At 43.1% G+C, this 12,480-nt stretch overlaps 1 protein-coding gene across 7 annotated transcripts in view; it reads right to left on the bottom strand.

Annotated features, from left to right (window-relative positions):
• epb41a (erythrocyte membrane protein band 4.1a) overlaps nt 1–12,480 on the bottom strand; it is a 92,991-nt gene that overhangs the window by 12,087 nt on the left and 68,424 nt on the right. For 6 of the 7 annotated variants that reach the window (XM_072370811.1, XM_072370813.1, XM_072370814.1 and 3 more), the window contains one exon: nt 8,062–8,190. The exons of the other annotated variant lie outside the window; for it this stretch is intronic. In XM_072370811.1, the coding sequence (XP_072226912.1) occupies nt 8,062–8,190 (129 nt within the window). The remainder of the gene's footprint in view (nt 1–8,061; nt 8,191–12,480) is intronic. 7 annotated transcript variants of the gene reach the window in all.

The following is a 12,480-nucleotide window of genomic DNA, read 5'->3' as shown; positions in this document are numbered from 1 at the left end:
CTTGGGAAATTGAGGAGAAAGTGAGAGCTGCCACAGAGGGTCAGCCTGGTCCAAGTGCTTGCCCTACTGGTTGGTTGACCGGCCATCCTGGGATCCAGAGAACCCGGGAGGTCCTTCTACAACGTTTCTGGTGGGCCACGTTACAGGAGGACACCCGGGAGTATGTCAAACCCTGCCAGACCTGCAATCAGAATAAAACATCGCATCAAGCACCATCCGGCCTCCTGCAGCCTCTCCCAGTGCCACATCGCCTCTGGTCCCACATTTCAGTGGACTTTGTGACAGGCCTGCCACCATCGAATGAGAAGACGGCTATTCTTACCATTGTGGACCGCTTCTCTAAGATGGCACACTTTGTGTCCTTGCCTAAGCTCCCATCAGCTAAAGAGACAGCCCAGCTGCTCCTCAACCACGTCTTTCGCCTTCATGGGATTCCTGTTGATGTGGTCTCGGACAGAGGGCCCCAGTTTTCATCAGTGTTCTGGCGGGAGTTCTGCAGCCTCTTGGGAGCCACGGCCAGTTTGTTATCCGGGTACCACCCGCAATCTAATGGCCAGACTGCGAGGAAGAATCAAGAAATGGAGACGGCCCTCCGGTGTATGGTGTCACAGACCCATCCTCTTGGTCCCAGCATCTGTTGTGGGTGGAATATTCCCACAACACCCTTACCAGCTCCGCCACTGGTTTGTCTCCTTTCCAGTGTACCTACGGTTACCAGCCTCCTCTCTTCCCAGCCCTGGAAGGGGAGGCCTCTTGCCCTTCAGTTCAAGCCTTCATCCGTTGCTGTCGTCGGACCTGGAGCCATGCTAGGGCCTCCCTCCTGAAGGTGGCAGACCGGTACTCCTCAGCAGCCAACCGTCATCGCTCGCAAGCTCCACAATACCAGGTGGGCCAGAAGGTTTGGCTCTCCACCCGTGACCTTCCTCTGCGTGTGGAATCCAACAAGCTGGCTCCCAAGTTTGTTGGGCCCTTCGCTATCGAGAAGGTCATCAATCCTGTGGCAGTCCGGCTCAAACTTCCTCGGTCTATGCGGGTGCACCCGACATTCCATGTGTCCAAAGTCAAGCCGGTCAGCGAGAGCCCGCTGGTGCCTGCTGCTCCACCTTAGCCCGCCATCCTGTTCCCCCTCCTCCCACCCCCTGGTTCCTTGGACTTGTTTTTGGGGACGTCAAGGGCTGTCCCTTGAAGGGGGGGGTGTCACAGTTTAGTCATCCAACCATCAGTCATTTTCCATTGATCCTGCGTCTGCCCCACTCAGCCTGTCAGCCACACACACCTCATCAGTTCACTCCACTCACCTGTGCACACAGCTGCCTCTCATCACATGCAATCAGCCCAGCATATAGTCACCAGCTCCACACTCACTCCTTTGCCAGATTGTTCTTTACCATGCAAGTCTTTCCAGCGTTCTCCTGCCAGCTTTACCGGTACCGACCTCGCCTCTCCCTGATTCCCTGCTTCGTCTGCCTCCTGGTAATTCGACCCAGCCTTCTGTCCCTGACCAAGAACTTTGCCTCTCCTCTCCTGATTCCTGTTTGCTGGTTTCTAAACCCTTTGTCTGTCTGCCAGAGTCTCAGTAAAGCCATGAACTTTTTACCACTGTCTTCTGACTCCTTTGTACTGCAATTGGGTCCATACACCACCCGTTACACAGGGGCTGGCTACCGTGTGTGAGGGCCTCTTTGGAGACTAGTTGAGGAGCGCCCTCACAGGCCCCCTCAGAGACTGGATGCTGAGGTGGGACCTCCTTGATCCCCTGAGAGAGTGTATGGGGGCAGGGGCAAGCTCCATGTGCTGATCTCAGTTCAAGAACAAGAATGGGAACAGGGAAACATCCTGTATCCTTGTAATCTCACACAAATTATCGGTCCAGTAGTGTTGGACTTTATCACATGACCATAAAACATTAACTAAATAACCTTCCTCAGATTTGCATCGCCAACAATTTGATGTGGGTAATAATCCTAATCTAAATAATCTGGAGGGAGTCCAATAAAAATTATGTATAATTTTGAATTGAATAAGACGTACTCTTGCATCCCTTGAAACTACTGTAACATTTTTACAAATTCTGTTCCAATCTTCATCAGTAAATGTCAGGGTCAGATCCCTTTCCCATGTCTTCTGCAGAGCTGAAATGGACCCATTGGCAAGAGTCTGAATCATCGTAGAATAATAGACAATAATGCCTTGTGCCCCTTTCCATAACTCTTAATAATATTATCTAGGCGTTCTACATTTTGGGGGAGAGATGCAGCAGACCCAAAAATCCCCACCAACATATGTCGAAGTTGCAGGTACCAAAAAAAGAGAGACGTAGGAATCCTGAATCCGCTGCACCAAATCCCCAAAAGATTTTAAGGAACCATCACAAAACAGAACCCCCAATGTGACCACACCATTCTAATGCCATATCTTCTAATAAATGGGGAATTTGTCATTTAGGACTTAATCAGATACTTGAAGAGACATTTAGAAAGGGATCAAATCTAAATATTTGAGCAACCTTGGTCCAAATTATTTTAAGATGAGAGATTACTGGATGTGTTTTTGCTCTTTTACTGAATTTAGTAGACAAGACTTGCATGGGTGATAGAGGGGCCGTTACAGCTTGTTCCATACAGTACCACGGGGAGTCCTTTCGGGAGGGAGAGACCAATGGGCCAGGTGCCTTTAATTAAAAGCATAGTAGTAAAACAGCATATTTGGCAGCCCTAAGCCTCCTCTATCAGCTGGTCTTTGTAACTTTGTAGATACCTTGATACCTTGCTGATACCTTGCTGAAGCCACTAAAATGCACCAGGATGGAAGGCAGTAAAGGGGCCATAAGCTGTCAAGGGGAGTGCCTCAGACTTGGACCAGTTCACCCTGTAGCCAGATAATTTTGCAAATTAATTTATGATTCTAAGAAGACATGGTACAGAACTGCCGGGGTCAGACACCAGTAATAAAATGTTGTCAGCGTAAAGCATCAATTTATGTACCATCCCACCTACAGTGACACCCAGGAAATTAGTCGCCTCACGTACAGCTGCTGCAAGAGGCTCAATAGCTAAACAGAAGGGCAAAGGAAAAGGGGACGGCCCCTGCCTGGTTCCCCTACCCAACATAAAAAAATCCGAGACAAACCCTAACCCACTGCTGCTTCTGGGTGCTTATATAATACATGAATCCATTTTATAAAGGTAGTACCAAATCCAAACTCTTCTAAAATTGTGAATAGATACCTCCATTCTACCTTGTCAAACGCCTTTTTGGCATCCAGAGAGATTGCTGCAACTGGGGACTGGGCGTCAGTCACTGACCACATGACATCAATAAGACGTCTAATATTATCTGAGGAGCTACGACCGCGAATTAATCCCACTTGGTTAGTATGGATCAATGATGTAATTACACTGTCTAATCGGTTTGCTAAAATTTTTGAGATTATCTTAACATCTACTTACATTAACGAAATAGGACGGTAATTCTTGCATTCATCCAAATCTTTACCTTTCTTAGTAACTAGACTAATAAGGGTTTGTCTCGGAGTTTGTGGTAGTATACACCTCTCCAGCACCTCCTTATACACTTCTAGTAAAGGTGCAGCTAGCTCTGTCGCAGAGCTCCTAAAGCATTCCCCAGTAAAGCCGTCGGGCCCAGGTGCTTTACTTGAAGGTAAAGCCATGATTACCACTTTAATCTCCTCAATAGTAATATCCAAATCTAGAGATTCCCTCAGTTCCCTTGTCAATTTTGGAAGTCCTAGTGGTTCTATAAACTTGTGAATTTCTTCTTCAGTATAGCTAGATGTTAAACTGTAGAGGTTACTATAAAATTCTTTAAAGGCCTGATTAATATCTACAGTTGCGGTAAGCAGGTCCCCAGTCCGTGACCTAACAGCAGGAATAGTGGAAGCCAACTCCCTCTATTTTATATAACTGGCAAGAAACTTTCCTGCTTTGTCCCCTGATTCAAAATATGTTTGTCTAGCCCGACATAAATTAAATTAAACCTTTTAGGTTATTATAATGATATTTTAACTTTGTCAGTTTTCTCATGCTGTCTTGTGTCATTTGTTGCTTCAACTCTGTTTCAGCCTGTTTAATTAAATTTTCAAATTCTAGCAACTCCCGTTTTAATTTTCTTATGGTATGACGTGTGTTGGATAATACGTCCCCTAATCACAGCCTTTTGGGCCTCCAACCTGACACCTGCGGATGATACAGATTGCCAATTGAACTCCAAATAATTATTTAGTTCTGTCCTTAGCCACTCTAAATTTACTGGGTCCTGTAGAAGTGACGGGTTTATTCGCCATCTATAAGACTTTCTTCTCTCGCTCTGGGGTCCAGGCCAACTCAAGCATGGTTAGAAATAAGAATATTCCCTATTTCACAACCCATAGCAGAGGAGATGACTGCTTTGGATATTAGAAAAAAAAATCTATTCGACTACAGGTCTGGTGTACAGGTGAAAAAATGTGTAGTCCCTACCAGAGGGGTTCATGATCCTCCAAATATCTATTAATCCCAAAGATTTGCAAATTCTTTGCAATGTCACAACAACCTTTGACACTTTACACAACACTGCCCAACTGTGGTCAAGAACTGGGTCCTTTAAAAGAGTAAATTCTCTCCCAGAACAACAGCATGATTCCCAGCGGCTTCGGATCACCCAAAGCTGTAGCTCAGGAGGAAGAGCAGTCGCCCACCAATCGGAAGGTCGGTGGTTCGACTCTGGATACATGTTGAAGCGTCCTTGGGCAAGACACTGAACCCCACGTTGCTCCCCCAGTGTATCATTGGGGGTATGAATGTGTGTGAATGCTTAGAAAGCACGTAGTTATATCCTAAGACGTGCTGTATGAATGTGTGTGAGTGGGGTGAATGCGGCATGTAGTGAAGCGCTTTGAGTGGTCAGCTAGACTAGAAAAGCGCTATACAAGTCCATTTACCAAATTAGGGTGAGTCCTCTCAGACTCCTCTTCTGACATGTGTTTCTTGGAGAAACACCACGTCATAGTTATCCTTTTTTCTCTTGACAGGGCTCCCCAGCCCACTTACATTCCAAGTGGAGAGAGCATTAAAGCTATTTGTGAAGACATGTCTGTCTACACAATAACACACAACCATTGATCAAAAACAGTACCGTTACATTTTTTTACGTGGTGGTGACTAAACGCAAACATCCCCATAAAACTAACAAATCAAAGGATGAGCAACTGAACCTTAACTTTGCACATTTGTGCCCCCACAGAAGTCCCAACAACGGAGGTCCGACGGTCCATGTCAGGTCCAAGAGGAAAAACTACACCAGTGTCTTTAATATAACCCTCGGGTGCGTAGGATGAGAATTGGGACAAATCAGTCCATCAGCACTCACTGCAAAGCGTCTATAAAAGCTATGGTCCCTGGGACAAGCAAAAGCCTTCTCCCCCTCACCGGTCTCGATTCTCAGCTTAGGGAACAGCATCCTGAAACTCACCCCCCGCTCATGTAGTTTTTTCTTGCAATCCTTGAATATGTCGCGCTTCATCGGGTTGGATCTGGAGTAGACAGTGACTGTCTCTCTCTCTCTCTGTCGGGTTGTTGTGACGCCCTAAACTTGAATGACTGTCAGACGCACATACTCATAATTCTTAATGACAAACATCAGATCAAGTGGAAAAGTGGGTTATCCTTTGCAACTAGAGTTTGTCTTTTGAAAACGGAAATAAGAATTTATGTAACCAACTATTATTGCCCACACCCGTAAAACTCAGAGAATTTATGCCCGCACAATAATAGCGATGCATTGATTTTGTGTCTTCTCCGTCCCGCAGGAGAAAACACGTCATTTAAAGAGATTCATGGGGTTGTTTGTTTCGTCTCCCTGGCCTGCATGTCTTTTGACGTACTGGTCTGGAATAGCAGTCATATTTTGTTGTTTTTTATTTAGTTTTTAATTTTTTTATAGTTTTATATTTTTTTAGGTGGGGCTGTGCCACATCCAGTAAAAAAGATATTTCTAGTCAAAAGGTTATACATTCAACAATAGCTTTATTCCATCATGAAATAACACTGACCAATACTAGAACATTTTATCTTAGTAACTCACACCGCTCCTGTATTTCATTGATGCCATTGATGTAACACAGCACAAGTACCAGCTGACAGTGAGTGGAAATGTCCGTCGTCTCGTCTGCTTGAATGGCGACAAAATTGGCGTTCTTCACTTCTTCCTGAATATAACTCCTCACCACGGACAACATACAGTCGAGCAGCTCATTCTGGACCGTTTTCGACATCCCCTTAAACACAGTCGCCGTCTTCAGTTGCTTCTCCAGCACGTTATCCAAAGAGGCAACAAAATCTACCAGACCCCGAAAAATACCAGGGTTTTCTGACGAGTCTGTCTCATCATGTCCACACAAGGCCAACTCAAAAGCACCACAAAACTTCACACAATTATTTTGGATAAAACATGTCGGTTTTTATCCACCTCCTTGTGCTTTTCACTGCCAGCCTGTAACAATCATCCAGCTGCGTAGCGATGTTCTGCTGTGCTAATATGGAGTTCCCGGAGTTATCCATGTGTGTTCTGGTGTTTTCTCAGAAATCATATTCCTTACTACTGTAACTGTCCAGGCATGATCTGTCCCAGGGGTTCTAAAACGCATGGCTGCATCCAGCTAGCCAAGCCTTTCTGGTGTACCAGTTAGGAGAGAAGCCTCTCAGGTACCGCTTTCCCTTCTCGCTTGCCGGCTGTTTGATAGCGAGGTCAGGTTGATCCAGGTCCAACTTTTTCACCAGAAGCTTCTCCATCAAAGTTCTCCTCTCAAATGGGTCTTGAAGGAGGGATCTTAGGAGTTAGGACTCGGGCTTATCGGGGTTGTCATTTTGCTTGCTGTCATATAGAAAAATGGTGCCTGTTGAGAGTCTGCTACAAAGCCCCGCTTCCTCGGGGCGATTTCTCCATCGGCCCAGAGCTGAATTTGAGACATACAGATAGTGGGTGTGCAGGAAAAACAGATTTTACAAAGTAGTTTGTATTTTTTAAATTATATTTTACACATGCTACTGGGTATATTAATATTTTAAATATTGACATTTTTGTAAAATTCGTATGAATGATGCTTTCTGCTGGGAGGGCGACGCCATAGCGCCCTCTATTGGCCAGCCGCTGTTCATATTCTATTCACATCCCAACCCAGAGATAGCGAGGGCTGGAGCGAGACACAGAGAGAAAGAGAGACAGAGAGAGAGAGATACGCCTCTCAGTCACAGCCAGTCAGTACAGTCGGGTCCTGGCCTAATGGCACATGGTGATGTGCGACTGGTGGAACCCCTCTTTGGCATTTGTCCAATTTTGAAGCCTTCCAAGCTGAAGTTGAAATAGATTTTTGTGGAGTTTGTATTATTTAATCAGCAAAGCTTTCTAATCTTGGTGCATCCACCTCCTGGAAAAAAATACTCAGAACTGCACCAGTTTTTTCAAGATGGGTGGGATTTGCTGCTGTATAACAATCTGAAGTCATACCATATTCTCATACCTGATTCGCATTTGGATTAATGTCTGAGCTGGACTGACCCTGGGCTTTGACTAAACACAAACTCAATACGATGAAGGGCCCCTTTATAGCAATAGGTTTCTGTGGTTACGTCTCTATAAGCCCCCACATCCATTTAGAAATCCACCTATACACCTTTGTATAAAGGCAGAATTGCTTCAACCCCTTCAAGCCGGATGGCTTCCCCCTCAAAGACTATGCCTACATTAACAAAACCCTAATTTTAGCTGATTTTTTTTTCTTTTAATAGTGGCTTTGAACCCTCCTGACCGAGTACACTAGCAAAATCTAGCTGAAAGACTAAGAAATTGACAGGACCGAAAGTTCAGGCCAGACTCCTCTACAGTAAATTTAAAAGTGTTAAAGAAGTGTTAAAGTGTTTGCTACCTGCATATCCATGAAAAATAACTTCACATTGCATACCAGGAGAGGTTATTTAGACTATATCTTTAGGTTACAAATATCAGTCTACATATACTTTGTGAAATGTTGTTCCTTAAGTGTGCAGTTCCCTGAATTCCCCTCACCTGTGCAGACTCGTATGTGATGGTCTTGGTTTCGGTGTGAACTAATGGGATGTCCTTGTAGGTCACAGTTCCTCTTAGGGAGTTGGTGAAATCTGAGATGGTGACTGTCTGGGTCTTTAGCACAGGAGACTGCAGGATCAGATAAACAGCAATAAACTCACTGAGGGTTTTATTAAGGCAAAACAAATGTAACATTATCGTTAAATCCAGCTAAAGGACATTCAAACATATTATTAAATCACTGCTTAAGTTCCTGCAATGTAAGTCAGAGCTTCTTTTCGTGTTCCTTTCAAAAAAGTTTTATCATGGGAAGAGTAGCTAATGTTATCGTCACTTTAATTCTTAGGTTATTGTTTCTTTTTCACTTAGAATCCTGTATTTATAATGAACAACAAGTTTTCATCCTGTATTTGTCAGTACATAATGAAATTTTGACATGAAACTATTAGAAGAAACTTGTGTCTACTGTAACATTAAGTAATCAACAAGCAAACTGTGGAATGTGTGAATTTGTAGCTTGTTTTGGGAAAAAGGAGGACACAAATGAGAGGAGATTGAAGAGATTGCCTGTTATATGTTTAGTTAGCTGTTGGCTTTCCGTCATCACACCCTTCTTGTGCACTCATTTGCTATGCTGAATAGCCAATCAGAGTGAGCTATTTCACTGACAGATTGGTTTTAAGGTCTGCTACACTTAATCCAGTGATTCCCGTGTAAGTCATACACATTTTTAATAAGTAAAAAGTCATTTTTGCTTTCCCCATGCCCTTGATTTTCTGTAACAGTCTGCTGTCCAGCAACTGGAGTTCATATTGCACATGTGCATACTGATGTGTTTTATTTTCAAAAACATGTATACCCTAAAAATCTATTAATCAAGTGCTATGATTAGACCGAGAATCAGCAGACAATTATACTAAATGTAAGTTATTTATTGGCCCACGAAGAAAAGGAATTACTCACAGCAGTTTTATATTTTTTCCTTTAAAATTTAGTGGAAAATTAAAAAAAACTGCCTTTTTGAAGAACTTCAGATTTAATCTGTGATTTGGCTAAACATACATACACAAACATGGTGGGATGTGAAGTATGATGATACAATGTCAGAGTGGAATATAGCAATAACATCACAGCAGCGTAAGTATTTTTTTGTCCAGATGTTTGGAACAATGGACATAAGAAAAGTCTGGATTGCACAGATGACAAAAAATAGAAAGTTTTCACAATAGGATAGGACCCTCCAGGTCAGGGATGAGTCTCTGCCTAATGCGAAATAGTGTAAATATCATGGGATCTTGTAGTTGGGGCTTGCTCAGCAGTAATGAGGGTGCTGCATTTTTGTGAGGAGAGAGCTGAGCCTGAAGGTGAAGCTTTTGATTTACTGGTCCATCTTCATTCCAACCCTCACTGGGTAGTAACAGAAAGAATGAGGTTGTGGATACAAGTGGCTGAAATGAGTTTCCTTCTGAGGGTGGGCTAAGCCTTCAAGATAGGGGGAGGAGCTCAACCATTTGCTGATGTGGTTCAGGCATCTAGTTTGCATGCCTCCTGGTTGCCTCTCTGTGAAGAATTTTCAGGCACATCCAATTGCGAGGAGGCCCCGGGACAGATTCACAGTACACTGGAGGGATTATATACACCTTCTGGTCTGGAAAATCTGAAGGATCCCCCAGGAGGAACTGGAAAGTGTCCCTGGGGAGAGGGATGTCTAGGTTTACCTCCTGGACCTGTTGCCTCACCAACCGACCTTGGATAAATGTAAAATAATGGATGGATGGATGATGACATCATCATGTGACAACAGAACGTCACAACAGTATGAAAATAGCCTTTTGCAAATAATTTCTTGAGCATTTGACTGAAGATTCTTGTTGGAGGATCCAAAGTTGCCTAAGGCCAAAACTTTTGAAAAATCTTAACGTCTTCCTCCTTTGTCTAAATGTCATTTACTTTGACACAGTTTTCTGGGACACTGGCTGAAAAACATCAAAAAAAGGTTTACATTCTTGAGCCCTGAATGGTAGTCATGGGAACTGAATCCTTGTCCCTCAAAGAATTGTCTGTGTAGAAGTTCTTACTGGATTCAGCATTATATTCATTTGAGGAGTTCTTTGCGTGGGGTAGAATGAACCTGAATGTAAAAAAGAATTTTTTTATTGTCTTTATTTTCATGGCATAATCTTAGTCACTCCTATTAAATCAACACATTTCCATGCTCCTGTCCAAACAACTAGTTTAATTTATTTCAATCACACAATTGACATCTAAAATGAATTCCATCCATCCATTTTCTATACCGACAGTCCGTTAATTGGGTAGCGGGTGGGCTGGAGCCTATCCCAGCAGTCATCGGGCGAAGGGCAGGGTACACCCTGGACAGGTCGCCAGTCCATCACAGGGCCACATAGAGACAAACGAGACAAACAACCATGCACGCTCACACTCACTCCTATGGACAATTTGGAGTCACCAATTAACCTGACATGCATGTTTTCTGGACGGTGGGAGGAAGCCGGAGTACCCGGAGAAAACCCACGCATGTACGGGGAGAACATGCAAACTCCACACAGAAAGGCACCAGGCAGGGATCGAACCTGAAACCCTCTTGCTGTGAGGTGATGGTGCTAACCACCACACCACCGTGCAGCCCCTAAAATGAATTCACAAGCTAAATTGTTAAATTCATTAAAATAGCATCTCTATCCTGAGCCATGTCCTAAAAAGCCTTTTGCCAAGTGTTTCTCATTCGTCTGTTCAACTACATATTCAAAAAACAAATATCCAGTGCTGCCATACAAGGTGTGTACCAGACCAGCCATCTGTGGCAGCCTGGTCTCAAACTTCAACATGAGGAGTGGCCGTGGACAGAAACACCAATCTTGATATGTGGACAACCTACTGTGGGGTCCTACCCTAAAGGAAAGCTACTTTAGCACATGTTTATGTTTATGTATTTAGCAGACGCTTTTATCCAAAGCGACTTACAAATGAAGATATAACAGCTATATAAAAGCTAACAATATGTACAACAACATGTAGCTGAAAACTTTGTTGCTGTGAAAGAGAAAGCCAGAAAACAATTTGCTGCAATACTACAGACAAGCTGGAGGCAGTGGAATCCTCTGGGCAATGAACTACTTTGACATTTACCACCAAACTAAATACCCTGGATGAACACCCCCACACCTTCATGGTAACAGTATTTCCTAATGGTAGTGGTCTCTTTTAGCAGGATAATGCTCACTTTAAAAATGCCCAGTTATTTATCAACATGAAAAAAACTGTTTGAGGTGTTGACAAGGCTTGATAGATGGCCAATCGAATATCTGTGGGATATGCAGGGAAACTCATTCCATGAGTCCAACTCATGGAATCCCCATCTCACAGTTTACAGAAGTTGAATAATCTGTGGTATCAGGCACTGGACACTCTGGGGGGGGGGGGGGGGGGGGTTGCACTCAATCATGACAAAAGCTATGGTTTTGAAAACTGTTAACTCCCTCTCTATCCAAACCATTGCACTTCTGGTTAAACCACAGCACACATCTGTCTTAATTTGCTTTCAACTGAAACTCTCCATATAGACATACAGATAATCATTACTCTTAATTTGGATCTCTTACTGTTGAAGATAGAAAGAAAGAATGAACCCTGAGAAATGTTTTTCTCCCAAAATGGAAAAATGTGATTCTGAGCAGGTGTGGATTTACTAAAACAAGAAACACGAGGAATACATAAATGAACTAATAAGTAAACAGAAACAAAACCAAAGCAAAGGTCACATACTACGATCGACAAAGTGGGTATGACATAGAAATCAAGAAACTAAACAGAGAAAATAATAAACTAGAATATTACGACCAAAAAAAAAATCCAAATTCCAAGAACAAAAAGTAGAAAACAGAAATCAAATCAAACAAAATCCCAAAATAAAACTGAAAATTCACAAACCCTAACAGCCACTTTATGGTTATTATTATCATTTGAAAGGTGTTGAATTAGGACAGAATGCAGGATTTAAATCTCTCATAAATGGTAAATGGACTGTACTTGTATAGCCTAGCTGACCACTCAAAGCGCTTCAACACTACATGCCACATTCACTCAGACACTCTTACAGCACATCATAGTCTCTCTGGAAACCTCCAGGAATTCCACCAATTAGAAGACACTTTAACCAGATCCGCTGGTTAAAGTTCCAAGCTCTTCCTCGTTCTGAACTAATTACAAACTATTTGGAGTTGTCTAATGCCAACACAACACAGAGTTTTGAAACAGTTTCACTCACAACTTGTGGTTCAGACTCGTGTCTTTTTAGTGTTGGAACACCCTCAACTTTTAACTTTTCACTGCAAAGCCAGCGTCAAACTCGTTTTAGTTCATAAAACTATCATCTGTGAAGTGTAGTGAACAAATCCA

This window comes from Leuresthes tenuis, unplaced genomic scaffold (assembly GCF_036924035.1).
Source record: "Leuresthes tenuis unplaced genomic scaffold, fLeuTen1.0.hap1 SCAF_18, whole genome shotgun sequence".
NCBI classification, from domain to species: domain Eukaryota; kingdom Metazoa; phylum Chordata; class Actinopteri; order Atheriniformes; family Atherinopsidae; genus Leuresthes; species Leuresthes tenuis.
This window is presented reverse-complemented; position numbering and strand designations above follow the sequence as displayed.